Source organism: Macaca mulatta, chromosome 17, assembly GCF_049350105.2.
Source record: "Macaca mulatta isolate MMU2019108-1 chromosome 17, T2T-MMU8v2.0, whole genome shotgun sequence".
In the NCBI taxonomy this organism is placed as follows: Eukaryota; Metazoa; Chordata; class Mammalia; order Primates; family Cercopithecidae; genus Macaca; species Macaca mulatta.
The window spans coordinates 1713073-1739545 of record NC_133422.1 but is presented as its reverse complement, the minus strand read 5'-3'; the positions used below and the strand labels follow the sequence as shown (position 1 = coordinate 1739545).

Sequence of the window (26473 nt, the reverse complement as noted above, 5' to 3'; positions counted from 1 at the left end):
TCCCAAAGTGCTGGGATTACAGGTGTGAGCTACCACACCCAGCACCTAGATTTCTTTTATTGCTTATACTAATAAAATAATTTGCATTACCTACACCAGAGTTTATCTTAACCTCTGTTAGGGTAGTGCTTGCGCTACATGGTATATAACATGATGAGTGTGTTGTGGATGGTTCTAAGTCACTTAGAATATTTATTTTCCACCCTTAACCCTCTCTTGATACCCAGAGTCCTATTTCAACCTTGAGCTAATTCTTACCCTACCCTAGAGAACAATCAAAATACTATAATTTTCTCTGGATTTAATAATGAGACAGTGTTTTTGAAGCACTGTGGTAAGAAGTTGTGAAATTAGTTTAGTGGGTTGCAACCAGTGTTTTTGTTTAACAAAAGAAAAACTAAGTGGAGCAGGGTAAAAAAAATGACAATGTGAATCCCTTCTAGAAGGGTAAGTATTATTTTGTGAAACCAGTGTGTATACAGATGGCTTTCTGTTCCTTGCCATCACCTTGCAGTATGTGCTGGATAAAATGCATTTCTTACCATGACTATAACACAAAAACACTTGAAAGCAATTGATCGAACCATTAAAAGGCAGTTGTTAATAAGCATATATTGAACGACTTGAGAAACCTAGGTCAAAATTCAAAGAGTATTGAAAACTACAGTTGTCTACCCTCATTAGTTTGTTTTTGACAAAAAGTTGCTCTTAGAAATACTTTACTTGTTGAAGTTGTTTTACTATCAAAGCGTACCTATTAGCTTTTGAAGGGAGTCTTCCTATAAAATTTATAGGATTGAAAGTTTTCATGTGCTTGTGACTAATTATAATTATGAGGTTTATAGTGGTTTACATTTTGAGATAGTTATATATATAATATGCCCTTTTGTGACATTAAACATATTTTTTTATATTGCATTTAAAATTAAATGACTTGCTTTTGCAGATTAAATAACATTTTTTTTTATATTGCATTTAAAATTAAGTGACTTGCTTTTGCAGATTAAATAACGTATTTTTTTATATTGCATTTAAAATTAAGTGACTTGCTTTTGCAGATTAAATACAGACACCGCTGGGGTTCTCTGTTTGATTCCTAATGACAGTGTGGATTGATTTCAGGTGTAATTATTGAAACAGATATAATTGGTTCAGATCTTTTGAAGAACTCTGACCCAGAGACACAGTCCAGCATGCCTGATGTACCATATGAACCAGATTTGGATATCGAAATAGATTTTCCCAGAGGTACTCAAAACCTTTATGACTATGGAATTGAGTTATGGAGTCAACTGTGGTTATGATAATTTACCATTTGATGTTTGTGTCATTGCCTTTTAGCAGTGTTCATATTTTTGTTGTTGTTATTTTTTTAAACTCACCTTAACAGTTAACTTCATATTTTTTTTAACTGTTTTTTATTTTTATTTTTATTTTTTTAAAAACCCACCTTAACAGTTAACTTCTGGAATGAGATCACTTGAGCCCAGGAGTTTAAGACCAACCTGGGCAATGTGGCGAAATGCCGTCTCTACTAAAAAATATAAAAATTAGCCAGGATGGTGGTGCATGCCTGTAATCCCAGCTACTTGGGAGGCTGAGGCAGGAGGACTGCTTGAGTCCAGGAAGTAGAGGTTGCAGCGAGCCGAGATTGTGCTACTGCACTCCAGAGTGAGGCCCTGTCTCAAAAAAAAAAAAAAAAAACCTCTAGAAGTAATTCATTATAGAAAGTTTAAAGAAGTGTTTGTGTCCTTTCTAATTTAAAAAAATTGTTAGCATCTAGGTGCGGTGGCTTATGCCTGTAATGCCAGCACTTTGGGAGGCCGAGGTGGGTGGATCACCTGAGGTCAGGAGTTTGAGACCAGCCTGGCCAATGTGGTGAAACCCCATCTCTTCTGAAAATAGAAAAATTAGCTGAGCGTGGTGGTGGGCACCTGTAATCCCAGCTACTTGGGAGGCTGAGGCAGAATTGCTTGAACCTGGGAGGTGGAGGCTGCAGTGAGCCAAGACTGCGCCGTTGCACTCCAACCAGGGCAACAAGAGCAAAACTCTGTCTCAAAAAAAGTATATATATAAAATATATATATATTTTGTATATATATGTAGCATTTTTTTAAGATTCCCTTTGAAAATTAAGTTTACCTTCAAAGGAAAAATTATTTTCAAGTCTTTTGTAAAATAAGCATGTCACTTTTCATTATTTTCTTTTTTTTTTTTTGAGACAGAGTCTCGCTCTATCGCCCAGGCTGGAGTGCAGTGGCGCGATATCAGCTCACTGCAAGCTCTGCCTCCCGGGCTCACACCATTCTCCTGCCTCAGCCTCCCAAGTAGCTGGGACTACAGGCACCCGCCACCATGCCTGGCTAATTTTTTGTATTTTTAGTAGAGACGGGGTTTCACCGTGTTAGCCAGGATGGTCTCGATCTCCTGACCTTGTGATCCGCCCACCTCAGCCTCCCTAAGTGCTGGGATTACAGGCGTGAGCCACCACACCTGGCCTCATTATTTTCTTAATCCATGGATGGCTAATGAGCACCCTGAGTAGAATGTAAAACGTTAGTTTTTGTAAAAAACATTTAATAGATTGAATCAGATTTGTACCGATACTATTTAGATCTTATAATTGGATTCCAGACTGTAGTAATTTTTCTGATATCATACATTTTCATGAAAATTCTGTGTTGATATTCATTTTATATGTTTTTAGGAGTTTGAACAGGGTTTGTCAGAACTTACACACCACGTTAGATACAATGAGTCATTTACTCCCCAGCCCAGCCCAGATTGTCCCCATGTACGAATGCTGGTTTACATCCTGTGGTTATTTGTTGGCTGTGTTTATGTAACATCACCCTGTGCTATTTCATTTAAAATAAAGTTCTGATTTGGTTGTCAGCTGCTGAGGAGCTTGATATGGAAAATGAATTTTTATTACCACCTGTTTTTGGTGAAGAATATGAGGAACAGCCCAGACCTCGATCTAAAAAAAAGGTACATTCACTTAATAGCCTATATAACAATATCTCTATATAGGCAAACAGGGATACAGTGGTCTTTTAGTGTGCCTGAGAATATGGGAACACACTTTGTTTTCTAGGCTGGAAAATAATTTAAGAGGTAACCTATTTTTAAGTAATAAAAATATCTCAGATTTAGTTGATACTTCAACTAAACTTTCTTGATGCAGGGTCAAAATAGAAAACAGTTGCTAAAGTAGTAAGTTCAATTCTTTCACAAAAATTTAGACTGTTTTCTAGGGAGCTGTTTTTTTCCATCGTTATTTCTGATGAGATTATCAGCGGGGTTGAAGTATACAGTTTATTATTTCTGGTATCTTTTAGGCATACACACATAGAAAGACATGCTGGACAGTTTGATCATTCAGTGGACCAAATCTACATGCGTTAACAACTGTAATTGTTATGGTATTCTGCCAACTTTCTGTGTTTCTGACTTCCAACATAAAGCAGGTTTTAAAAATACCTTAAGAGTGATAGCTTTCACAAATTGTCTCCAAAAGAAAGAAAAAAAAAACTGAAAAGGGAGAGAATACTTGCAGTAGAATGAAGGCGGACTTCTCGTTGACACCAGACACAACAATTAACTCAAAATGAGCCATATACCTAAATGTAAGAGCTAAAAACATAAAACTCTTAGAAGGAAACATAGGCCTAAATCTTAATGGCCTTATGTTAGGCAGTTTCTTTGGTAAGATACCGAAAGCACAGGGAAGAAAAGGAAAAATAAATAAACTGGACTGCATCAAAATTAAAAACTTTTGCATTGCGAACAATGCCATCAGGAAAGTGAAAAGGGGGCCAGGCACAGTGGCACCTGTAATCCCAGCACTTTGGAAGGCTGAGGCGGGAAGATTGCTGGAGCCCAGGAGTTTGAGACCAGCCTGGGCAACATAGTGAGACTTCTAAAAATTAGCCAGGCATGGTACCACGTGTCTGCAGTCCCAGCTACTCAGGAGGAGGATCCAGGCTGCAGTGAGCTATGATCGTGCCATTGCACTCCAGCTTGGGCAACAGAGCAAGACCTCACCTCAAAACAGAACTCTAGCATGGATACTTACCTGGCAGGGGAGATACCGTGATTACAAAACTCTAGCATGGATGACAGAGCAAGGCCCTGTCTTAAAAAACAAAAATAAAACAATAAAATAAAATAAAAAGTGAAAAGTAGTTAAGTGTCACTCTCTATAAGGTAGAGTTGTTGAAAAGTTCTTCAGTTTCTCTCTTACAGTAATATTTAGAATATCAGTTTATTGTCTTATATTTATTTTCTCATCATTGGTGACTCTCACCACAGAATTTAATATGATTTTGTTGCACAAACTGATTTATGTAGAAACATCACATTTCCTGAAATATTGACTAACTGTTGTCAGATTCAGGAATACCAGTCAGTTCAAAGCAAATACCTGTATTTCATTTTCTTCTTCTCTAATTTCATGACAGATTAAACAAATAACTATATTTTTATTACAGATTAAAGAAGTAACTATATTTGTAATTACAGATGATCCTTGTACAATGCAGTGGTTGGGCTCTGATCCCCCCTGCACAGTCACAAATTTGTGTGTAAGTTTTGACTCCCTAAAAAGTTAAGTCCTAGTAGCCTACTCTTCACTGAGCGCCCCCTGCACAGTCAGAAATTCATGTGTTACTTTTGACTCCCTAAAAAGTTAACTACTAGTAGCCAACTGTTGACTGGAAGCCTTGCTGATAACAGTTGATTAACGCACATTTTATATGTTACATACTGTATTTTTATAATAAAGTTAGCTAGAGAAAATGTTATCAAGAGAATCATATGGGAGAGAATATATATTTACGATTCATTAGGTGGAAATAGATCGTCCTCATTGTCTTCATGTTGAGTAGGCTGAGGAGGAAGAGGAGAGGTTGATCTTGCTGTCTCAGGTGGCACGGTTGGGAGAGATAGAAGGAGGTGGGAGAGGCATGCACACAGAAAAACGTATGTGTCCAAGTGGACCCCTGCAGTTCAAACCCATGTCGTTCAAGGGTCGATTGTAATTTGCCTTTGTTGAGAGATGGCTTGTGTAAAGTAATGAAATAATGTAGGCTTTAAAAAAGATGTTACGGTGTTTTTTACTAATAGGGAGCCAAGAGAAAGGCTGTATCAGGATACCAGTCTCATGATGATAGTTCTGACAATTCAGAATGCAGCTTTCCTTTCAAATACACGTATGGCGTAAATGCATGGAAACACTGGGTCAAAACTAGGCAACTTGATGAAGATCTTCTGGTATTAGATGAGTTAAAATCTTGTAAGTGTTTTAATTTTGTTTCTCCTAAGTCCTATTTAAAATCAAGATTTCTGTTGTGGCGTACATTTAAATTTAAAAAACATAAATGTAACTTAAAATACCTGTAAGAATGCATTTTATTTTACTTCAGAGCTCTTACAAAGAATGTCAGAAAGTTCTTAACCTTAATAAGACAGTAAATAATAACAATTACTGATTTTTATTTTATGTATTTTTAGCTAAATCAGTAAAGTTAAAAGAGGATCTACTCTCTCACACCACAGCTGAGCTTAACTATGGGTTAGCTCATTTTGTCAATGAGATCCGACGGCCAAATGGAGAGAATTATGCACCTGACAGCATCTATTACCTTTGCCTTGGAATACAGGAGGTTAGTAATTTGATGGCTGCTTTTAAGTATAACATTAATAAGAAAAGTTGTGGTAGTTCTTGTTCCTGTAGCATCATGGAACCTTTATTGACTTACCAAGAAAGACAAAGAAAAATGTAGTCTATTTGGAAATATTATGATATTATAAAAGATTAGCTACTTTGTGTTTCTTCTGTAATGGAATATATATGTTCCTAAAAACCTTCAAGTTCTCCAAAACTTTGTACCAAAACCAGAAAGAATTTATGGGAAAAATAGGGTATGGAGAGATCACTCAAAACTTCGGCATCTTTTCTAGCACATCTACAAAGTTGTATATTTGCCACCATTTATATATAAATGATAATCAGGATGAGATTCTTTCCTTACCGTTGCAGATAAATGAATTCACATTATAAGGCATGATATGTAGCCAGATCTGGCTGTAGATCCCTGTTGATCTACAGGTAAACAGAAAAATGTCCTGACTCTGTAAATAGGTCTGTTTCACTGTGTGCTGCTGATGTGTGCCTGTCTTGCTAAACGGTGTAACTAGTCATTAATTCTTTGGCTATTTCATAAGAAGAGATCATTCTTTAGGGGTAAAGATAAACCTCATCCACATGTCTATGGATTTGTTTTCTACAGTAAACATGGAGATCAACTTTAAATAATGACCTCTAGTTCTGAACAAATTCTACAGATTTGTGCCCAGAAGTCAGAAAGAATCTCCGACTTCACATCCTATGTATTTTGAAATACAGTAGATGACAGGAGATCTCTTCAGAGTTTTGTTTGTAGGCCTAAAAGTTCATTTTATTCTGCTAACAGGTGTTAGATAATGAAATAAATCACTGAAGAAAACTAGAATTGTCCTAATTTGTGTTTTATTTACTTTTTCTTTAGGATAGAAATTTGCTTAAGATTCTGTAAGTGGTGGTGCAGATATATAGTGCATGGCTGTAATTCACTATATTCAAGGACCATCACATATCTTGCAATAACATCCTAAAAGATACGTGAATAGGTGTACTTTTTTATCGTTTTATAGGTTTACGTGTACTTTGAGCCTCATGCTTAGATGATAATATAGGTCCACCATTCCACAAACCTCTGAAAACCAGAATTTTTTTCATGAAAACACACTCAACAGTAAAACCTAACTTAAAGGATTGTGAAGCTATTGTTTTCTTTATTACTCTTGGTGTTAATACTCATCTATAGAACATTCACCATAGAACTTACTATAGAATTGTTAACGTTTCTAAACGAGTACAGTGTTTACCCACACCACTCTAGGAATATTAATGTATTATAATTATGTACATGCCCTGTTTCCCCTGTAAAATCCAGACAAGTATGAATTCCAAAACATGTGACTCCGGTGGTTCTGGCTGAGGGCTTGAAGACCCATGTGTGTATTTTCCCTCCTCTTCTTTTATGATACCTAGGAGGGAGGGGGAGTAGGAATAGCATTTATCCTGTACCAGGTATAGATGAAATTGTCGTAGTCCTCGAGTTTCAGAACAGTTTTATTACATATAAATCCTCTTACTAACAAAGGGAAGCTAGGTCTTACTGTTCTTTCTTGTACATACTGTCCACATAGTAGGCACTCATTGAGTTGGACGATTGTTGTGACTTTTTACACAATAAACCTCTAGATCCCATTTTCTACTGCTTTTGAATGTGTGTGTATATTTATTTATGGTGGTGAAACTTTTTTAAGGAGAACGTTTATATTTTAGAAATAATTCTGTTATCTAGAGCAACTGGTTTTAAAGTGCTGTAGAGAGCACTAGGGTCGCGCCCGATTAACTCAGCAAGAAGAGAGAGGCTGAGTTCTAGGCTCCTCTTGTTTTAATTCATTCCTGCTTTTTGGGGTCTGTGTTTTGGGTTATGTATGGAATTTCGTTTAGAAGAAGTTTCTGGTAGAACAAGGCTTAAAAACGTATTTAGATATTAAAACTTTTAAAATCAATAAAAACTACAAAATAAGGGGTTCTCTGCCCCACTGATCTCTAGTCTACCTAGTTCCTCTCCCTAAAGACATGCTTTTTGCTCTTTTTAGCTATTTCCTCTGGCGTTACTTGCATATAGAAATATTATTGATTTTTATATATTCATCAGTTCACTATTCTAGTAGGTGGTCTTGTTTTGCTATTTTTTAAATATATCTTAGAATTTTCTATATGCACAATCATGTCACCTATGCATAAGGACAGTTTTGCCTCTTTCTGATCTTTCTTTGCTTGGCTTTACTGCATTGCTTAAAACCTTCCCCCATTTTTGTCTCCTGCCACCCAAACCCTAGTCCTGGTACAGTGTTGAATGGAATTAGTGATAGCAGAAACTCTTGCCTAGTTCCTGATCGTAGAGGAAAGTATTTTGTCGTTGACCATTAAGTACAATGCACCCTTTAGGGGTTTTTTTTTTTTTTTTTTTGGTAACTTCCTGTTACCAAGTTGAGAAACTTTTCTTCCATTCTTAGTTGACCAAGGATTTTTTTAGCTTTTTATTTTGTTGATGAGTTTTTTTGTTATAAATGCTTTTTGAATTTGTCAACTTCCTTTTCTGCATCTATTGAGATACGGATTTTTCCTCTCCTATTAATAATGGTATGAATTTAAATTAATTTTCAGACATTAAACCAGCCTAGCATTCTTGGGATAGACTCCAGTTGGATAATGTTATCTTTTTTATGTATTGCCAGATTAGATGTGCAAATATATTGTTGATGATTTTTGCAGACGTTCATAATAAGTAGTTCAAAGTTTTGTTTTTTAATGATAATTCATATTTATAAAGAACATTGTTCTGTGAACAACAACAAGAAGAAAAACTCAGAAAAAAAAAAGTGATCAGAATATTATTTCTCACAAATAAGGCAACTAATGCCCTGGTATCTCAAAATCCTTTACAAAAAGGAGATAGCTTCCTAAGATCTAGTCAAGGGGTTTTGGTATGTTACTTTTTTTTTTCTTTTATGTTACTTTGTTTTTCTTTTCATCTGCTTCCATCTTAATCATAATTTCTTCAGCTGTAAGAGCTCCAACTTGCTCTTCTTTGCTTACTTAACTTTTTGTTTGATGCTGGCCACATGAACGTTAGTTTCAGTAGAAGCCTTCTTAGGTTTCACATCTGGTTTTTTAAATTAAAGTTTTACTACTTTGCCCATCTCTTACCGAGGGCTTCTGCTTCTTCAGCCTTTATTGCTTCCATTTTCTGCTACTGCTTCTGATTTGCCTTCGAAAAGTTTTCACCACTAGCCAGTTTGTTATCAATCTGACTTTGTGGCTGTGGCGGTGGGAATGGTGTATATTCTTTCTTAACATTTTTTTTCTTTGGTTCCTTGCATTTATTCATAGTTGTATGTTTGAATTGTGGCAAAAATCTCTCCCAGCTTTTGATTGAAATTCAGAATCTTTTGCCAACTCTTTTAATCATTAAGGTTTTAATATTATAAATAGGATGCATATTCTTCATAGTATATAGGACTACTTTTCAAACCTTTTATTTTTTTGAGACGGAGTCTCGCTCTGTCACTAGTCTGGAGTGTAGTGGTGCAATCTTGGCTCACTGCAGCCTCCGCCTCCCGGGTTTAAGCAGTTCCTCTGCCTCAGTCCCAAGTTGCTGGGACTACAGGTGCTGCCCGCCACCACGCCTGGCTAATTTTTTGTATTTTAGTAGAAACGAGATTTCACCGTGTTGGCCAGGATGGTCTTGATCTCCTGACCTCGTGATCCACCAGTCTCGGCCCCCTAAGTGCTGGGATTACAGGCATGAGCCAGCGTGCCTGGCTAGTCTCAAACCTCTTTTTTAAGCCACTAAAAGGTTCAGTGACTGAAACTATGTTTCCCTCCTTCATAATGGAACAAGTTCATTAAGAGTTCTTCAGTGTTGATCCTTTGAGACCAATAAGCCGTTGTCTTTTTACAAATCTCTTTATTTCTTACTAACTAACCTGTTTTAATGATGTTACATGCAGCGTCATCTGGAAGAGTTCGTACTGCCTGTTCAAATGAAACACTCCTTGCTAACTGTTTTAGATCTCTGGTCCCAGTGATGATATGTGAATCAAAAGTCTTCTGTTCTGTTTTGTTTTGTTTTTGAGATAGTCTTGCTCTGTCATCCAGGCTGGAGTGCAGTGGCACCATCTCGGTTCACTGCAACCTCTGCCTCTGGGTTCAAGCGATTCTCCTGCCTCAGCCTCCGGAGTAGCTGGAATTACGGGTACCCACCGTCATGCCCAGCTAATTGTTTGTATTTTTTAGTACACGTCTTCTTCTTTGTACTACTGTTAACGGAATTAAGGCCATGAGTGTAAATTGTACAGGTTCTTGGTGTTTTAAACAAAGGATTGGACAAAATGTACAAACGACAAAGGAACAAAGCAGCGAAAGCAGGAATTTATTAAAGCAAGAAAGCACTGAACAGGGTGGGAATGGACCCAAGCAAGTGACTCTAGGGCTGTTACAAAGTCTTCTGGGATTTAAGTACTCCTTTTGAGGTCCTTATCGGTTACCCTTATCTGGATGAAGGATTTGGTCTAATACTAATAAAAGACTGAGGTGGATTGGCCCCCTGTGTAGATGAAGGGATGGTCCCTGCTTGGCCCATGGCCAGTCCAGGGCACTCCCTCTTTCCACCTGAGACCTGGCGGAGGGAAGAGGATTGTGGGAAGAGCAGCTTTTGCTTTATGGGCATGGGGAGATGGGGTTTTCCTATTTGGTTCAACTTTAGGAAATTGGCGTTAATTGGCCTTAGGTGTCCTGCCCCAGAACCAGGTGTTTTCCCTTGATTCACCATGAATGACTTTAATTTCTCTGCCTCCAGACCCCATTCTTCTGCCTCAGTTCAAGCAGTCATGCTGCCCTGGATCCAGGGCAGGGTTGCGTTAACATTGATGTTCATTCAAGGCTTTGTGTACCGCTGGCCAGCACTCTTTCTAGTAAGCCTCTCTGTATTTTGGGAACAGAGTTACATAATTGCTTTCCTTCAGGAGTCCTCTGGGATTGTCCTCTTTGGAAAGAGCTGGTTCCTTCCAACCATCAGGAACAGTAGGGAATTCCCATTCCTCTTGGTCTCTCTGACTTCCACTTCTGGTTATGAAATTCACTGTTTACAGCTGCTTTTTTTGGCCGGTTCAGAGAGGAAGACGCCATTTTCAAATTGCTTCTGGTGGAGCTGGAAGTAAACTTGAAAGTTCTCTTGTCTTTACCTGGCTTTGGTTTGGGGGTAGTAGTGGCTTCGTAAAATGAGTTGGGGCTGGACACGGGGGTTCACGCCTGTAATCCCAACACTTTGGGACGCCAAGGCAGGTGGATCACTTGAGCTCAGGAGTTCTAGACCAGCCTGGCCAACATGGTGAAATGCTGTCTCTACTAAAAATACAAAAATTAGCCAGGTGTAGCGGCAAGCACCTGTAATCCCAGCTACTTGGGAGGCTGAAGCTGGAGAATCGCTTGAACCTGGGAGGCAGAGGTTGCAGTGAGCCGAGATCACGCCATTGCACTCCAGCCTGGGCAACAAGAGCAAAACTCTATCTCAAAAATAAATAAAAAATAATAATTTTTTAAAAAGTGTTGGGAAATATTCCTACCTCCTATTTTTGGAAAGAATTTGTGAGAATTGGTATTCTTCTTTAAATATGCAATAGAATTCTCCAGTGAAGCCATATAGGCTTAGGATTGCTCTTTGTGGTGGGGGTGGCAGGGTGTGGATAGGTGTGGTTTTTAATCACTTAATCAGTTCCTTTAGTTGATGTCAACTGTTTAGATTTCCTGTTTCTTCTTGCACCACTTTTAGCAATTTTGTCTTTCAAGAAATGATGCATTTCATCAAACTCGTCAAATTTGTTAGCCTAAGTTTGATAATACTTTCTTATTATCCTTTCATTCCTAATACTGGTAATTTGTGCCTTCTTTTTGTTTCTTAGTTCTTTTTTTTTGTTTGTTTGTTTTTGAGACAAAGTCTCACTTTGTCGCATAGGCCGGTGTGCAGTGGTGTGATTTTGGCTCACTGCAACCTCTGCCTCCCAGATTCAAGCGAATCCCTGTCTCAGCCTCCCAAGTAGCTGGGATTACAGGTGCCCACCACCATGTCTGGCTAATTTTTGTATTTTTAGGAGAGACAGGACTTCACCACATTGGCCAGGCTGGTCTCGTAACTCCAGACCTCAAGTGATCCGCCTGCCTCAGCTTTCCAAAGTGCTGGGGTTACAGCTGTGAGCCACCGTGCCCAGCCTCTTTTTGTATCTTGAACAGTCCAGCTCAGGAATCAGCCAACTTTTTTGTAAAGGGCAAGATAGTAAATAATTTAGGCTTTGCAGACCAAGAGGTAAAACTTTAGAACATAATATAGCTGCTTACATATAACTGCTTTAAATTGTAACCATTTATAAAAGAGTAAAAAGCAATTCTTAGCTCATAGGTTTGTGGGATTGGGCCCATGGAGCTAGCTGGGTCTGTATAGGTGGCCTAGACACTCACGTAGCTAAAGGTGTATCATTTTAATTTTTCTCTTGTATTGAATCTGAGCCGTATTAGTTCCTTTCTTAATTTGCTCTCTTTTTATCCAGCTTCTTAAGATGTAAGCTTAGATAATTGATTTTAGATCGTTCTTTTTCAGGAAAGCATTTAAAACTGTAAACTTTTCTCTAAAACTAGTTTACTTACATCACGAATTTTTATATGTTGCAGTTAATTTTCCTTGACTTAAAGAAGATGGTATCACAGGAAGTTGAATCTCTGGATTGCTTTTTATTGAATGGATTATTTAAATAATTAGGACTTCAATACTATTAGAAGTTTTGAGAGCTAAGTGGATTGTGTAATAAATTATTATGAAGTATGTCTTAAATAGGTTTTTTTCTCTCAGTTTTTGTTATTGTAAAATATACATAACATAAAATTTACGGTCTTAAGCATTTTTAAGGATGCAGTCCAGTGGCATTAAGTACATTCACATTGTTGTGCAACCAGCATCACCATCTATCTCTAGAACTCTTTTCATCTTGCAGAACTGAAACTGTACTCATTAAATAGGAACTGTCCATTCCTTCTCTACTGAGCCCTGTAAGCCACTGTTCTACTTTCTGTCTCTATAATTTTGACTACCATAGGCACCTCATATAAGTGGAATCAGACAGTATTTGTCCTTTTTAGTCTGGCTTATTTCATTTAGCATAATATACTCAAGGTTCATCTGTGTTGTGTAGCATATGTCAGAATTTCCTGCGCGTGTGTGTGTGCATGCGTGCGTGTGTTTGTGTGTGTGAGAGAGAGACTTGGTCTCACTCTGTCGCCCAGGCTGGAGTGCAATGGCAGGAACTTTGCTTAGTACACCCTCAACCTCCCAGGCTCAAGTGCCTCAGCCCTTGAAGTGGCTGGGAATGTGGGCACGTACCACCACACCTGGCTAACTAACTTCTGTGTTTTTTTGTAGAGATGGGGTTTCACCATGTTGCCCAGTCTGGTCTCAAACTCCTGGGCTCAAGCAATCCACCTTCCTCAGCCTCCCAAAGTGCTGGAATTCACAGGCGTGAGCCACTGTGCCCGGCTTCCTTCCTTTTTAAAATAGGTTCCTTATGTATTGATGAATGTTTTCTCAAAAAGTTGTTTTACCACTGAACTGCATGTTTAAAAATGGTTACGATGGTAATTTTTTTGTTCTACAGTTTACCACAATTTTTAAAAATTGTGGAATATCTATTTTTATTATTGGATACATTTTCACAGACTTGTTTTCAAAGACTGTGGTATTTATAAGCAGCTTTAAAAGTAATCCTGAAACTCAGTGTAAAGATAAGATAACTCAAGTAAACTTTCCAGAAATCAGTGCTGTTTAATGTTAGTTCAAGATGTGTACAGAAATAGAAGCTATTTTTGGAAGAGTGTGCATATTTTTCTGTTGGATTCATTAGTTTTGCTCACATCTGACAATAAAGATGCAGTTGACAGGAAGTATGATTTTCTTCCATATGTCTATAGAACTATAGAAGAAACAATATCTTTTTGTTGTAAGGACTAAGTCTAAGTCCTGTGAATGTAAACTGAAGTAAATAGTCACTTCTGTTTTGTACATTGAAAAATTAAACACAATTGTAAATAACTGGTACTGTATGAAAGGAGAGCACAGCCTTATTTTTTCTTGTTTTGTTTATTTGTTTTTCTTATTCCTTCTCAAAGTAACTGACTTTCCTCCACTGATTTTGTATAAGGAATGGTGGTTATTGTTAAATGTTCACATAATATGAAAATGTTTGAGGAAGAAGAAAAATGATATGAAATCCTGTGATAACCATCATTAACATTTCATGATCATTCTTTCATACACTGTTTTACGTATGTGAACACATATCTGTCATACTAAATTTATTGTAAATAGAACTATAGACACCTTGCTTTTTTTGAGACAGAGTCTCTATCGCCCAGGCTGGAATGCAGTGGCATGATCTCGGTTCCTCCACTTCCTGGGTTTAAGCAATTCTGCCTCAGCCTCCCAGGTAGCTGGGATTACAGGAATGAGCCGCCATTCCTGGCTACTTGGTCTCCCTGCCCCGTAGAGATGAGTTTTCGCCATGTTGGCCAGGCTGGTCTCAAACGCCTGATCTCAGGTGATCCACCCACCTCAGCCTCCCAAAGTTCTAGGATTACAGACCTGAGCCACCATGCCAGCCACTTTTTTTTCTTTAATCTCCCCACCTTATCACTGTTAGCTAGATGTGTGTATTTCTGGTTTTTGTGAACATGATGAAAGAGATAATTTGGTCAGCTAGGAACACTAGACCATATTACACACTTTTACATCTTACTTTCTGTTCATCTACTTCCCAGTAAATTGTAGCAGTCCCTCTAAGTCAGCAGGAATGGGCCTAACTGTGTATATATCTCATTGTGTGCTATATCACAATTAATTTAGTAATTTCCACAATGATGAGCATTCTCTTTGATGAAATTTTGCTGTTATAGACAGTGTATACTTTCCTTCCTCCTCTGCTCCCCTCCTGCCCCACACAAATCTTGTATAATTATCCTAAAGAACTGATGCGTTTATTTCTGAGATATGATTCCAGAAAGGGTATTATTGGATCTTAAGAAAAGTATATTTTTTATTTTTAAAGATAGTAACAGATTTCTTTCCCAAAAAGTTTGGAGATCTTTGTGTTTATTGACCATTTGCTTTTCTGTGAATTGCCCCATTGTTTATCTTTTTTAGTTTGTGAGTTTCTTGTTTATTACAGACAGTAAGTCTTTGTCATTTTTCCAGATTTTTCTCCAGAATTTTTATTTTTTACTTTCTACATGTTAAGTCTTTTATATGGAGGGATATTTTTTAAAGAAGAAAGAACTTTATTTACTAAATTAAAAAACATAGTAAACTCACAGTGTGACTTGTTAATTTAATTTCTGTGTAAATGGGTAGTTTTCAAATAATTAAATTCTATTAAAATACATAGAGGATTTCTAAACTTATTTAATCTTTATTCAGAGGACCTTAAGAATTTTTGGGTTTTTTTTTTTTTTTTTTTTTTTGGCGCGATCTCGGCACACCACACCTCTGCCTCCCAGGTTCAAGTGATTCTCCTGCCTCAGCTTCCTGAGTAGGTACCTGGGACTACAGGCCACCACGCCCAGCTAATTTTTGTATTTTTAGTAGAGACAGGGTTTTACCATGTTGGCCAGGTTGGTCTCGTTCTCTTGACCTCGTGATCCACCCGCCTTGGCCTCCCAAAGTGCTGGGATTACAGGCGTGAGCCACCATGCCCGGCCTCTGTTTTTTAATAGCAGTGATGAGGTTGATTCAGGCTATTTGAATCCTTCTTTCATTGGTTAATTTAGCAAACATTAAGTGCTGTTGTATGCTGGATGCTGGACATTGGAGTAGGCTTTGGAGATTGAGATAAGCATGTTGACAGCTTACACGCTCGATGTGTCATTCAGTCGCCTCAACAACTTTACTATAATTATCAGCATTTTTTTATGAGGAAGTAAAGTTACTTGCCAAAGTTACACAGCTCATAAATTTTGAATCTGGTGGGCAGTTTGAATTAAAAGCCATTACAGTATGTTCCACTCAAAGAGTTGAAATACACAGACAAATAATATTTAAAAAATGTTATGTTCATGGTGTATACAGACTTGGTGTATACAGACTTGGTAACACAGAATTGGGACTAATTAATTCTACCTAAGTATATACAATGAAAAAGTATATGAATGTAGATGATACTGAGTTTTAAATTTTCAATTGAGTTTTGAAGTACATGTAGAAATTTATTCAGCAAAAGGATGAGAGAAGGACAATGGCAGTACAAGGGCACAGTTTACCAGGAACCACTTAGCCTGGCTGGAAAGAATAATGTGAAGTGGAGAAAGCTTTGGGGTATTGAGTTGGGGGCTGCGGTAAGTAAGAGTCACACCACAAAGGCCTCTATTCCTTGATTAAATGTTTAGATTTCGTCTTTATCCAGGGAGAAACATGAAAAGGTTTTAAGTATTTTTAAAAATGACACTATTTTCCTGGGTGTATAGGCATCAGAAAGCTGGAATATTTTCTTTGAAACAAATTATTGTGCAGAACTACTGATTGATAGCTTAAATTAATGGTAGAATATTTTATATCATTCTTAATGAAGCTCTATTCATATAACATTTAATAAAACAACTGATTTGAGACTTAGAAGTAGAATCTGATAGCCCTAAAATTATATCTTATATTCCCAATTTTTATTTAATTTTATAAAATTATTATATATATTGTTGCACATAGTGTCTTGCTTTAGGTAGATCTCCAAAACATTATTTGACCATATGTTTGTCATATTAGTGACGATACTTGTCTGAACAAACATGCCAGTAGTCTGAACGTATCTCAAACACATGCTTTTTCAACTCTCTGTTAGCTGTGTTTATGAGATTTTCTTTTGCTTTGCAAGTACTAGTACTGTAATTTCTGTTTAAGTATCAATGTGCTACTTTGCCCTCCCAAACATTTTTTATCCATAAGAAACAGGGCCTTTGAAATGTGGCTAGTCTGAAATGAGAAGTGTTCTGAGTGTGTAAAATTTATACAAGATCTCAAAGAATTTGTATTTTTAAAATGTTAAATATTTTTATATGTTGGGATTACATGTTTCAGATATATTGGGTTAAGTAAAATACTTGTTTCTTTTTAATTTCTAAAATGTGGCTACTAGAATAGTTATTTTTATCATTCAATACTGCTCTTTACGGATGTTCCAAAACTATCTAGGGAGCTCTAGTTCTCTCATGTATAGTCCCAAAGAAATCTAAGTAAAATGAGAGACCAGTAACTCTTAAAAAAGGAATTTATATTTTTTAAAAAATGGTACTGATTGGCCGGGCACGGTGTCTCACGCCTGTAATCCCAGCACTTCAGGAGGCTGAGGTGGGCAGATCACAAGGTCAAGAGATGGAGACCAGCCTGGCCAACATAGTGAAACCCCGTCTCTCCTAAAAACGCAAAAATTAGCCGGGCGTGGTGGCGGTGCCTGTAGTCTCAGCTCCTCGGGGGGGCTGAGGCCGGAGGGTCACTCGAAGCCTGGAGGCGGAGGTTGCCTGAGCCAGGATCGCGCCACTGCACTCCAGCCTGGCAACAGAGTAAGACTCTGTCTCCAAAAAAAAAAAAAGATACTTATGAATTCAAATCCCATAATTGAAGACTTTCTGTCACGATTTTTTTTATTAAGAAAGCTGCTTTTCAGACAGGCCTATTCTGTTGAGGCGTTTTCTCTGAGATTAGTTACTATAAGTTGCTGCTCTTCCTCACAGCTTCTCCTTTGCCTCTGTTCCTGAAACCACACATTCTTTTCTTCTGTAGATTCTCATTGGTTGTAAGGGCTTTGGTGCTCAGGCAACCATGTATCTATAGATTAGATGTTTCTAAGTTGTGACTGCCTATGATGGAAAATAACAGCAGCAATAATATGGCATTGCTTCCCATACTACCAGAAATGAGTAATAAAACATACTGTAATTCATTCTGTAACAAGAGCAGCAGATCATTTATCATGGATTGCCTAGAGAAGCCTTTTCAGGAGGATTAAGTGTTGGCACTTCATTTAGGAACTGCTTTTAGTAGAGCTGAGTTGGGAACTTAGTTTTTGGTTTATTATTGTTGCTAAGGTTCTGAATGTTACATCGAAATTTTCTCTTTATACTAGATTTACAGATGAAACTATTTCAGAATCATTTCCCTCATTTTTTATTATGCATGTTGCTTTATGATAAAAGCAAAAAATACAAATTGCTATTCTAAACTTGGGGATTTTACTTTAGTGATTGTTTTATGTAATACCCAACTAAGTTTGTATTTTTAGAAATACAGGAACAGGGCCGGGCGCGGTGGCTCAAGCCTGTAATCCCAGTACTTTGGGAGGCCGAGGCGGGTGGATCACGAAGTCAGGAGATCGAGACCATCCTGGCTAACATGGTGAAACCCCGTCTCTACTAAAAATACAAAAAACTAGCCGGGCGTGGTGGCGGGCGCCTGTAGTCCCAGCTACTCGGAGGCTGAGGCAGGAGAATGGCGTAAACCCGGGAGGCGGAGCTTGCAGTGAGCCGAGATCGGGCCACTGCACTCCAGCCTGGGTGACACAGCGAGACTCCGTCTCAAAAAAAAAAAAAAAAAAAAAAAAGAAATACAGGAACAGTACAAAAGTTTATAGTCCTGTTAAATAGCTGGAATCATGATGCTATATTTTAATCACTGCTGTTCTCATTCATAACAATGAGGATCTCCAGGTAGTTTAGGAAATGCTATTTTTAGAACATCTACCCTTTGACTAACCTGAAAGCAGGGGAGAAACTTAGCATTGTCACTTTCTTGATTTACCAGGCTCTTATCAGTTGGTCTGTCATTGTATTTGAAAGACTTTAATTAGGAGTTTTTGTTCTACTATTTTAGAATTTTGCTGACTAATATTCCTTTGACTAGTTTGAATAACATTGGATCAACTCAGATGATGGCATTGTTTTGATTAGTGTATACATGGTGTACATTTTTTTTCTTTTACTTTTCACTTACCTGTTCTTTTATTTAAAATAGGTTTTTTGTAGACAGCATATTGTTGAACCTTGCCTTTAAAAAAATTGAATCCGACAATATCTGTCTCTGTCTTTTTTTTTTTTCCTTGAGACTGGGTCTCGCTCTGTCCCAGGCTAGAGTGCAGTGGTGTGATCTCATGGCTCACTGCAGCTTTGACCTCCCAGGCTCAAGTGATTCTCCTGCCTCAGCCCCTCAAGTCGCTGGAGCTAGAGGCACATCCCACCCTGCCTGGCTAATTTTTGTATTTTTTGTAGAGACGGGATTTCACCATCTTGCCCAGGCTGGTCTTGAACTCCTGAGCTCAAACTGTCTGCCTGCCTTGGCCTCCCAAAGTGCTGAGATTACAGACGTGAACCACCGCTCCCACCCCAGGATCTGTCTTTTAATTGCGGTTTAGACCAGGGACTAACAGACTTTATACATAAAGGACCAAATGGTACATGGTTACAGGTCATGCTTGTCTGTGTCGTGCAGCCATTCAGCTCTGTCGTTACAACATGAAAGCTGCAGCACAGTATGCAGATGAACCAGTGTGTCTGTATTCCAAGAACACTTGATAAAAACAGGCATGGGCCAGATACGGCTCTAGGACTCCAGTTTGCTAACCTTGGCTTAGGCCTTTTACATGTGACATGATCATTGCTGTCGTTGAATTAAAATCTCTTGTCCTTCTGGTGGTTTTGTATTCTCTCTGTTCTTTGTTTTTCATCTTTTTCTGCCTTCCTTTGAATTAATATGTTTTGTGATCCCACTTTATTTCCACTATTGGTTTATTATTTGTACCTCTTATGTTTTACTTGTTACCTTAGATTTGTAGTCTGCATCTTTAATTACATGTCTGCATTCAAATAATATTGTATTACTTCACATGTAGTGTAAGAGCCTGAGACAGTGTACTCCCCATTCTTGCCTTTCATTCTTTGTGCTATTATCATATAATTTCATGTTATTTTCTCTAAGTCCCACTAATGTTTATACTTGAAATGATTCTATAACCACCCTCACTGTTAAGATTTTTCTAGGTTTGTGACAGTAAGTTATAAGATTCATAAATCTGCACTGTTTTACAGGTGGAGAATTAGGAATATAGAGACAATAAGAAAAAAGCGTTAGCCTGACAAAGTCAGAGTGCTAGAAGAGAGCTTTCGATAGCTACAGATAACATTTCATCCCATCCTTACCACTCGGTGTTTTTCTTTAGTCATTACCTTAATTACTCTTACTTCATAAGAAAAAAAAAACTAAAAAGAAAAAAAAGTCACTTTTATTTTAAAATTTACATTTTTCTTCATCCACTATATAATAAATACTGGAGTCAAATATTCTTTTTTTTTTTTTTTGTCTGACAGACTGAAGATTGTCATCCAGTTTTTACATTCTCGATTCTGGGGTGTGTATTTCAGCTTTGAGTGTTTCAGGCAAGAGATTTGTTGATAATTTATGATTCTTTTTGATTTCTAGGTGCATACATAAAATCAGTCATGTTTTAGTATGCATTTCAAAGACATAAAGCTGTATTTTTTCCTTAAGAAATACAGAGTGTATCATGTTCACTATAATTAGCTGATTTTCTTTCAAGAAAGTTTGTGGGGCTTTTTTTTTTTTTTTTTGTAGTACTTGGGTGGAAGTAATCGAAAAGACAACATATTTATTGATCCTGGATACCAAACATTTGAGCAAGAATTGAATAAAATACTGCGAAGCTGGCAACCAAGCATACTTCCAGATGGTAATGCTATTTTAAATAAAGGTGTTGTTATTTTTACAGAGTATGTGTGAAAATATTATAATTAAGTCACTTACATTAGATAACATTTTCTGAACACTTACTCTTGGGCTCATCTGACGTTCATCTCTTGTTGAATTAGAAACGAATGTGGTCAATAACTAGTGTTTATGAAGAACTTTGTAAGAAATGTGATCTACTTTCTCTGGAGTATGAGACTGGATGTTCATGTCTTAAGCCTTCCAGTGGAGCTTCTGATGTAAATTTACCTTAAATCCCTGTTTTCAATATATGAAGAAAATGTGTATGTATGTGGAGTCACCATTTTTTTTCAGGAGTTTAAATTCCTGAATTTTAATTTTAAGAAGATTTACATTTTTTTTCTGGCCACTATTTGGCTCGTCCTACTGAAGAACAGAAGCAAATATCCAGTCCCTTATTCCATAGATAATAGTTCCATAGTAGCCTCTGTATTGTTAAAGAGCTGCATAGGTAATTCTAAAATTCTTCTAGTTGATCTAGTATGAAAGAAGAATTGGTATAGATTTGTCCTTAAATTAACTGTGTCTACTTCTGGATGGTTAAATGAAAACTTTTATTTATTATAATTCTTTTAAAATAGTTCTCTCTATTTAAGGGTCAATATTCTCTCGAGTTGAAGAAGACTATCTCTGGAGGATAAAACAACTAGGATCACACTCTCCAGTAGCTCTTCTGAACACACTGTTCTACTTTAACACTAAGTATTTTGGCCTGAAAACAGTGGAACAACACTTAAGACTTTCCTTTGGCACTGTGTTTAGGCATTGGAAAAAAAATCCTTTAACGATGGAAAACAAAGCGTGTCTTCGATACCAAGTGTCTTCCTTATGTGGAACAGATAATGAAGGTAGTGTAACATTTCTATTTTTATTTTTACATTTTTTTTTGAGACAGAGTTTCGCTCTTGTTGCCCAGGCTGGAGTGCAATGGTGCAGTCTCGGCTCACTGCAACCTCCACCTCCTGGGTTCAAGCAATTCTCCTCCCTCAGGCTCCCAAGTAGCTGGGATTACAGGCAGGCGCCGCCAAGCCTGGCTAACCTTGTATTTTAGTAGAGACGGGGTTTCTCCATGTTGGTCAGGCTGGTCTTGAACTCCCGACCTCAGGTGATCTGCCCGCCTCGACCTCCCAAAGTGCTGGGAGTACAGGCGTGAGCCACCACATCTGGCCCAGATTTTTATTTTGAGATTGTCTGTGGTAGGGATATCCAAACCTTGCCTTACTAAAGACCACCTGGGTCACTTGTTAAGAACCTAAGGACTGTCTGTTTTATAAAATAAGACAACCTATGTCTTCTTAAGATGTCTCAGTTCCTTTTGTTTGAAAAATTGTACATTACCAGAAGCCATAACTTAAAACTCCAAGCCAGGGGGCACCTAGTCCTTATTCTTTGGTATAACAGACACTAGGAGTGATGTTTATATCTTTCTTCAAGATTATTTTAGGAGGTTTATTTCACTTTTATTTTTTAAGATAAAATTACTACTGGAAAAAGGAAACATGAAGATGATGAGCCAGTATTTGAACAGATTGAAAACACAGCCAATCCTTCCAGATGTCCTGTGAAGATGTTTGAATGCTACTTGTCTAAAAGGTGAGTGTTAATGATACTTAACTTTTAAAAATGATGGTAGAAGTTGGCTGGTTTAAATTTAACATTACCAGGAAGTGACTTTTTTTAATGGATTCTTTTTGAGATTTCTTCTCTCTCAGTTATACCTAAGTTCATTCAGTTACAATCTTTTATTTTGAAAATACCCAGCTTATACATCATACTTAGAGTTTAAGCATACGTTAAGAAATCACTCTCTACTAATGAAATTTCCACTGCTGCCATTTTCTTTCTTTCTTTTTTTTGGAGATGGGGTCTTGCTTTCTCACCCAGACTGGAGTACAGTAGCACATGATCATAGCTCACTGCAACCTCAAACTCCTTAAGCGATCCTCCCACCTGTGCCTCCTGAGTAGCTGGGACTACAGGCATGTGCCTCCATAGCTGGCTAATTTTTGTATTTTTTGTAGAGACAGGGTCTCACTGTGTTGCCCAGGCTAGTCTTGAACTCCTGACCTCAAGCGATCCTCGTGCCTCAGCCCCCCAAAGTGCTGAAATTACAGGCATGAGCCATTGTGCCTGTCATTTTCTTTTAAATTACAGCGATTCCAATGACAGCAAAGCAAGGGACACAGACTTTTTCTTAAAGGATCAGATGGTAAATATTTTAGGCTTTTTGGGCTGTAGTATCTCTATTGTAACTAGTTGGTTCTCTTCTAACTAGAAAGCAGCCATATACTGTATATAAATTCATGGCATGTGGCTGTGTTATAGTAAAATATAGTAAAACTTCATATAAGCAGGTGGCTGGCTATAGTTTGCCACTGCGTGGTGTAAAGGTATGCTCAAAGGTCGAATAGATAGATGGAAATATAAGTGAAGTATTTACATTTAAGAGAAAACAGTCAAGCAGGTATGAAAAATGGAATCATGTTCTGGAATTTTTTTTTCCCCCAATCTTAGACCAACAGGCATTTAAAAAAGTTTAAGCCAATAAAACGTTTAGAGATCATAGATTATTTTATGCTTGCCTATTGTTTTAAGTAAGCACTCTCTAATTTTCAGAAGGTCAGCATGAATTCAAAATGTACTTCCCTATTTAAACAAATTTATAAATCACAGTGAGGTCCCCAGGATGGCCCTCAAGAACTCGTAAAAGCAACAGTGTCATGTATAGGATGGGAGTAGTACAAGTTGAATGCCCCTTATCCAAAATGCTTCTGACCAGAAGTGTTTTAGATTTCAGACTTTTTTGGATTTTGGAATATTTGCATATACAACATGTCTTAGGGATGGGACCCAACTCTAAACATGAAATTCATTTATATTTCATATACACCTTATACATGTAGCCTGAAGATAATTTTATTTATGCATAGCCTGAAGGTGATTTTATTTTCCCCTTGGGGATGCCGAATAACCTGTGTGTTATGTGCCTGTGTTTTGGCTGCGAACTCCTCACATGAGGTCAGGTGTGGAACCTTCCACTTTTGGTGTCATTTTGGCAAAGGGTTTCAGATTTCGGATTTTTGAATTAGGGATGCTCAGCTTGTATTTCTCACCATGGTTTAGGGTAGTCCTATTTGGCTGCAATAGTGTCAGGGTCTTCATTTGTTAGGTGGAAATTCCCATCTCACTATTATCTTGTTGGTATTTTAAAAATTAAGTTTCTATTATGTAATGCTGTAAGAATTTTTTTAATTTTATGTGCTGCCATATTTCATCAATTCTAAGACATTTTCACGTTTCACTATTTCTGAAACTGGGATGCACAGTTTAAATTGTTGCATCTTGAAATCATAATTGGCAGTGTTTTACTTGCTTAATGGTAACATTAAAATAATGAGTCATATGTCTATTGATGGTGTCTTGGATTTAATGAAATAGAGTTAAAATTGTGGTGAGAAATAATCTCTGTCACAGAAAATAACAGAATATTTTAATGACAGAATAATGGAGGCAGTGAGGCATAGGGTCTGGTCATATAGCGTGATTAATGGGGTCTGAATTATTCTTGAAAGAAGAAACGAAAGTTGTGGGAAATTTTGTATGTATTTTGTGAAATTGACTTTTTCCTCTCTTTCCTCCCACCTCCAAAGTCCACAGAATCTTAATCAGAGGATGGATGTTTTTTATTTGCAACCAGAATGCTCTAGTTCTACAGATAGCCCTGTCTGGTATACATCTACTTCACTGGACCGAAACACCTTGGAAAATATGCTTGTACGGGTTCTTCTAGTAAAAGATATTTATGATAAAGACAATTATGAACTGGATGAAGACACAGACTAAAAAGGAACGTTTCAGAAGCAATCGGGATAAAACAGCATTAGATAGTCACGCTGCTAGATCTTTATGGAAAACATTTCAAGTTTACTCCTTCTGTTTTGAGTTTTGTAGCAGTGTACCCACACTGGGTATTACCATGTAAATAATCTGTGAGTGAAAGTTGCCATTATTCTATGTAGTGGTTTTAGGATACTTAACAAATACATTCAAATTCTTTTTTTATTATTATTTATTTGATTAGGTATGTTTGTAACTTTTTACATTACAGAATATGAATGAGAATGTGCCATGTATAATTTTTTTCTTGTAGTAAGAAACATCCATATTGCACAACGCTACTGTTGCAAAGCTTCCTTGGAAGGGGGCTCTTTTACTGGGTTCTTAACCAGATGGTTGTGTATGGGTAGCACTACTAAAAGTTTAGAACTTGCAGTGTCTTTCGGAAGTTTTAAAATAAACTGTAAACTAATAGGCTGGGGTTTTTGTTTTGTTTTGGGGTTTTTTTTTTGTTTTGTTTTGCATTTTAGTTACTGAAGCCTTACAAGGTTATGTAGAGAGATACCATCTTCTGTACCAAAAATAGACAAGAGAATGCTGTCAATATTGGTGTACTGTAATGTGAATCTATACTGGTGAAAACAACTTTTTGTTCCCCTTATTAAAACCTTAGTGTCCTTTTCTCATTTGTGGCTTTCTGCATCACCCAATCAATAAAAAAACAAATATATATATATATATGTATATATATGTATGTGTGTGTGTGTATATATATATATATATATATAAAATGATTGTAAGTTGAAAAGATCATCAAGACATTTCCTTTGTAAAAATGTCTGATGAAAGTATAAAATTCTGTTTTCTTTTATGCCAGCCATAAATATCTGAAATCCTCTTCATTTATAGAGGTTTGATTTTTGTTTCTTTTTTTCCCTCTTAAGGATACAGATCATGCTGCAATGTTACCTGTGTAGTACTCTAAAACTTAGCAATTTTATTAGAATTCTTGTGCCTGTTTACATTGGATAAAATTATTTTTAGAAATTCCACTCCTGAAATAGTTACAGAAAGTCAAGCTACATTAAATAAGATAGGATCACATTTTATTATGAAGATTACCAGTGTAGTGATTCTGATACTGCAAATGATTGAGGAACAAAGAAACTAATAGAGAAAGTCAATCTCAGAGGAAATCCCATTCAATGTTAGATTGTTTGGCTTTTTAAATTACTTCTTATAGAAGGTTGCATAAAAAAAATTTGTGCTTCTGCATAGCAATTTATCCATTCAGACCTTTTCTTTTAGAATAAGGAAACTTAAAATCTACTTTCTAAAGACTGAACAAAGTGCTAGCTGCAAATTATCTTGAAATCATTTGGCCGTTTTCTAGCATGTGTGTAATCATGTTTTCTTCTGATTCCTGAATGACCATGGTAGCATTAGTGTTTAGAAATTGTTCAGTGGAAAATTGAGCTATTTTCCGTAGTGGCTAGCAATTGCTACACATCCTTAGATACTCCTCTCTCCCATAGGATAAATGTTACAGCACACAAAAGAAATTTTCTCAATTCTGATTTGGAAAATTTCACAGGTGTCATTATTGTATATTTAAGCAATAATTATCTGAATGTTTTTGGCCTAAAATTACTTTATAATGTTCTAACTTGTTTTATAAGTTTAATGACTTTTCTGTCCCTTGATTTTATATTGTTGAGTGATAATCAGACTGATAGTAGCAAATCTGATACTACATTACCAAAATAGATTGCTGATTGTCTATTTAACGAAGACAAGTGGGTAACATTTAAAATATATAATACAAAAATTTCCTCTAACTTACCTTTTTCCAGAACTACTTCTTTTAGCACTTTTCCTATTAATGCCTATTGTTGATTAAAAGGTGGTTAATTCTAACCATCTTTTAGTCTTCAAAGTGGTGCTATATTCCATCAAAAGCAATAAAGTTTTTCCCAGGTGTCACTTATTGTATATGTTACCAAATACCATAAATTTCTGCCATAGTACTACTATCAAGCACCTTGTCTTGCTATTTACAGTTTCTTCATTTGTACATTTTTAGCTTTTCTAAGTGGAAATGTCTACATAATTTTGATCTTGACATGGTTGAGGATTTAGAGCTCTTGTCTCTG

The 26473-nt window shown here is 36.9% G+C and overlaps 1 protein-coding gene and 1 pseudogene across 44 annotated transcripts in view; one reads left to right on the top strand and one right to left on the bottom strand.

The window, feature by feature from the left end:
* Positions 1 to 25002, top strand: part of ZMYM2 (zinc finger MYM-type containing 2) — a 128686-nt gene extending 103684 nt beyond the window's left edge. For 36 of the 44 annotated variants that reach the window (XM_028837164.2, XM_077973681.1, XM_077973705.1 and 33 more), the window contains 8 exons: positions 1123 to 1248; positions 2897 to 2991; positions 5128 to 5296; positions 5515 to 5666; positions 20331 to 20445; positions 21080 to 21331; positions 21956 to 22076; positions 24134 to 25002. In XM_028837164.2, coding sequence (XP_028692997.1) covers positions 1123 to 1248; positions 2897 to 2991; positions 5128 to 5296; positions 5515 to 5666; positions 20331 to 20445; positions 21080 to 21331; positions 21956 to 22076; positions 24134 to 24326 — 1223 coding nt within the window. In that variant the 3' untranslated portion in view covers positions 24327 to 25002. 44 annotated transcript variants of the gene reach the window in all.
* LOC114673520 (KRR1 small subunit processome component homolog pseudogene) lies at positions 8630 to 11323 on the bottom strand (annotated as a pseudogene).
* Positions 25003 to 26473: the final 1471 nt, after the last annotated feature.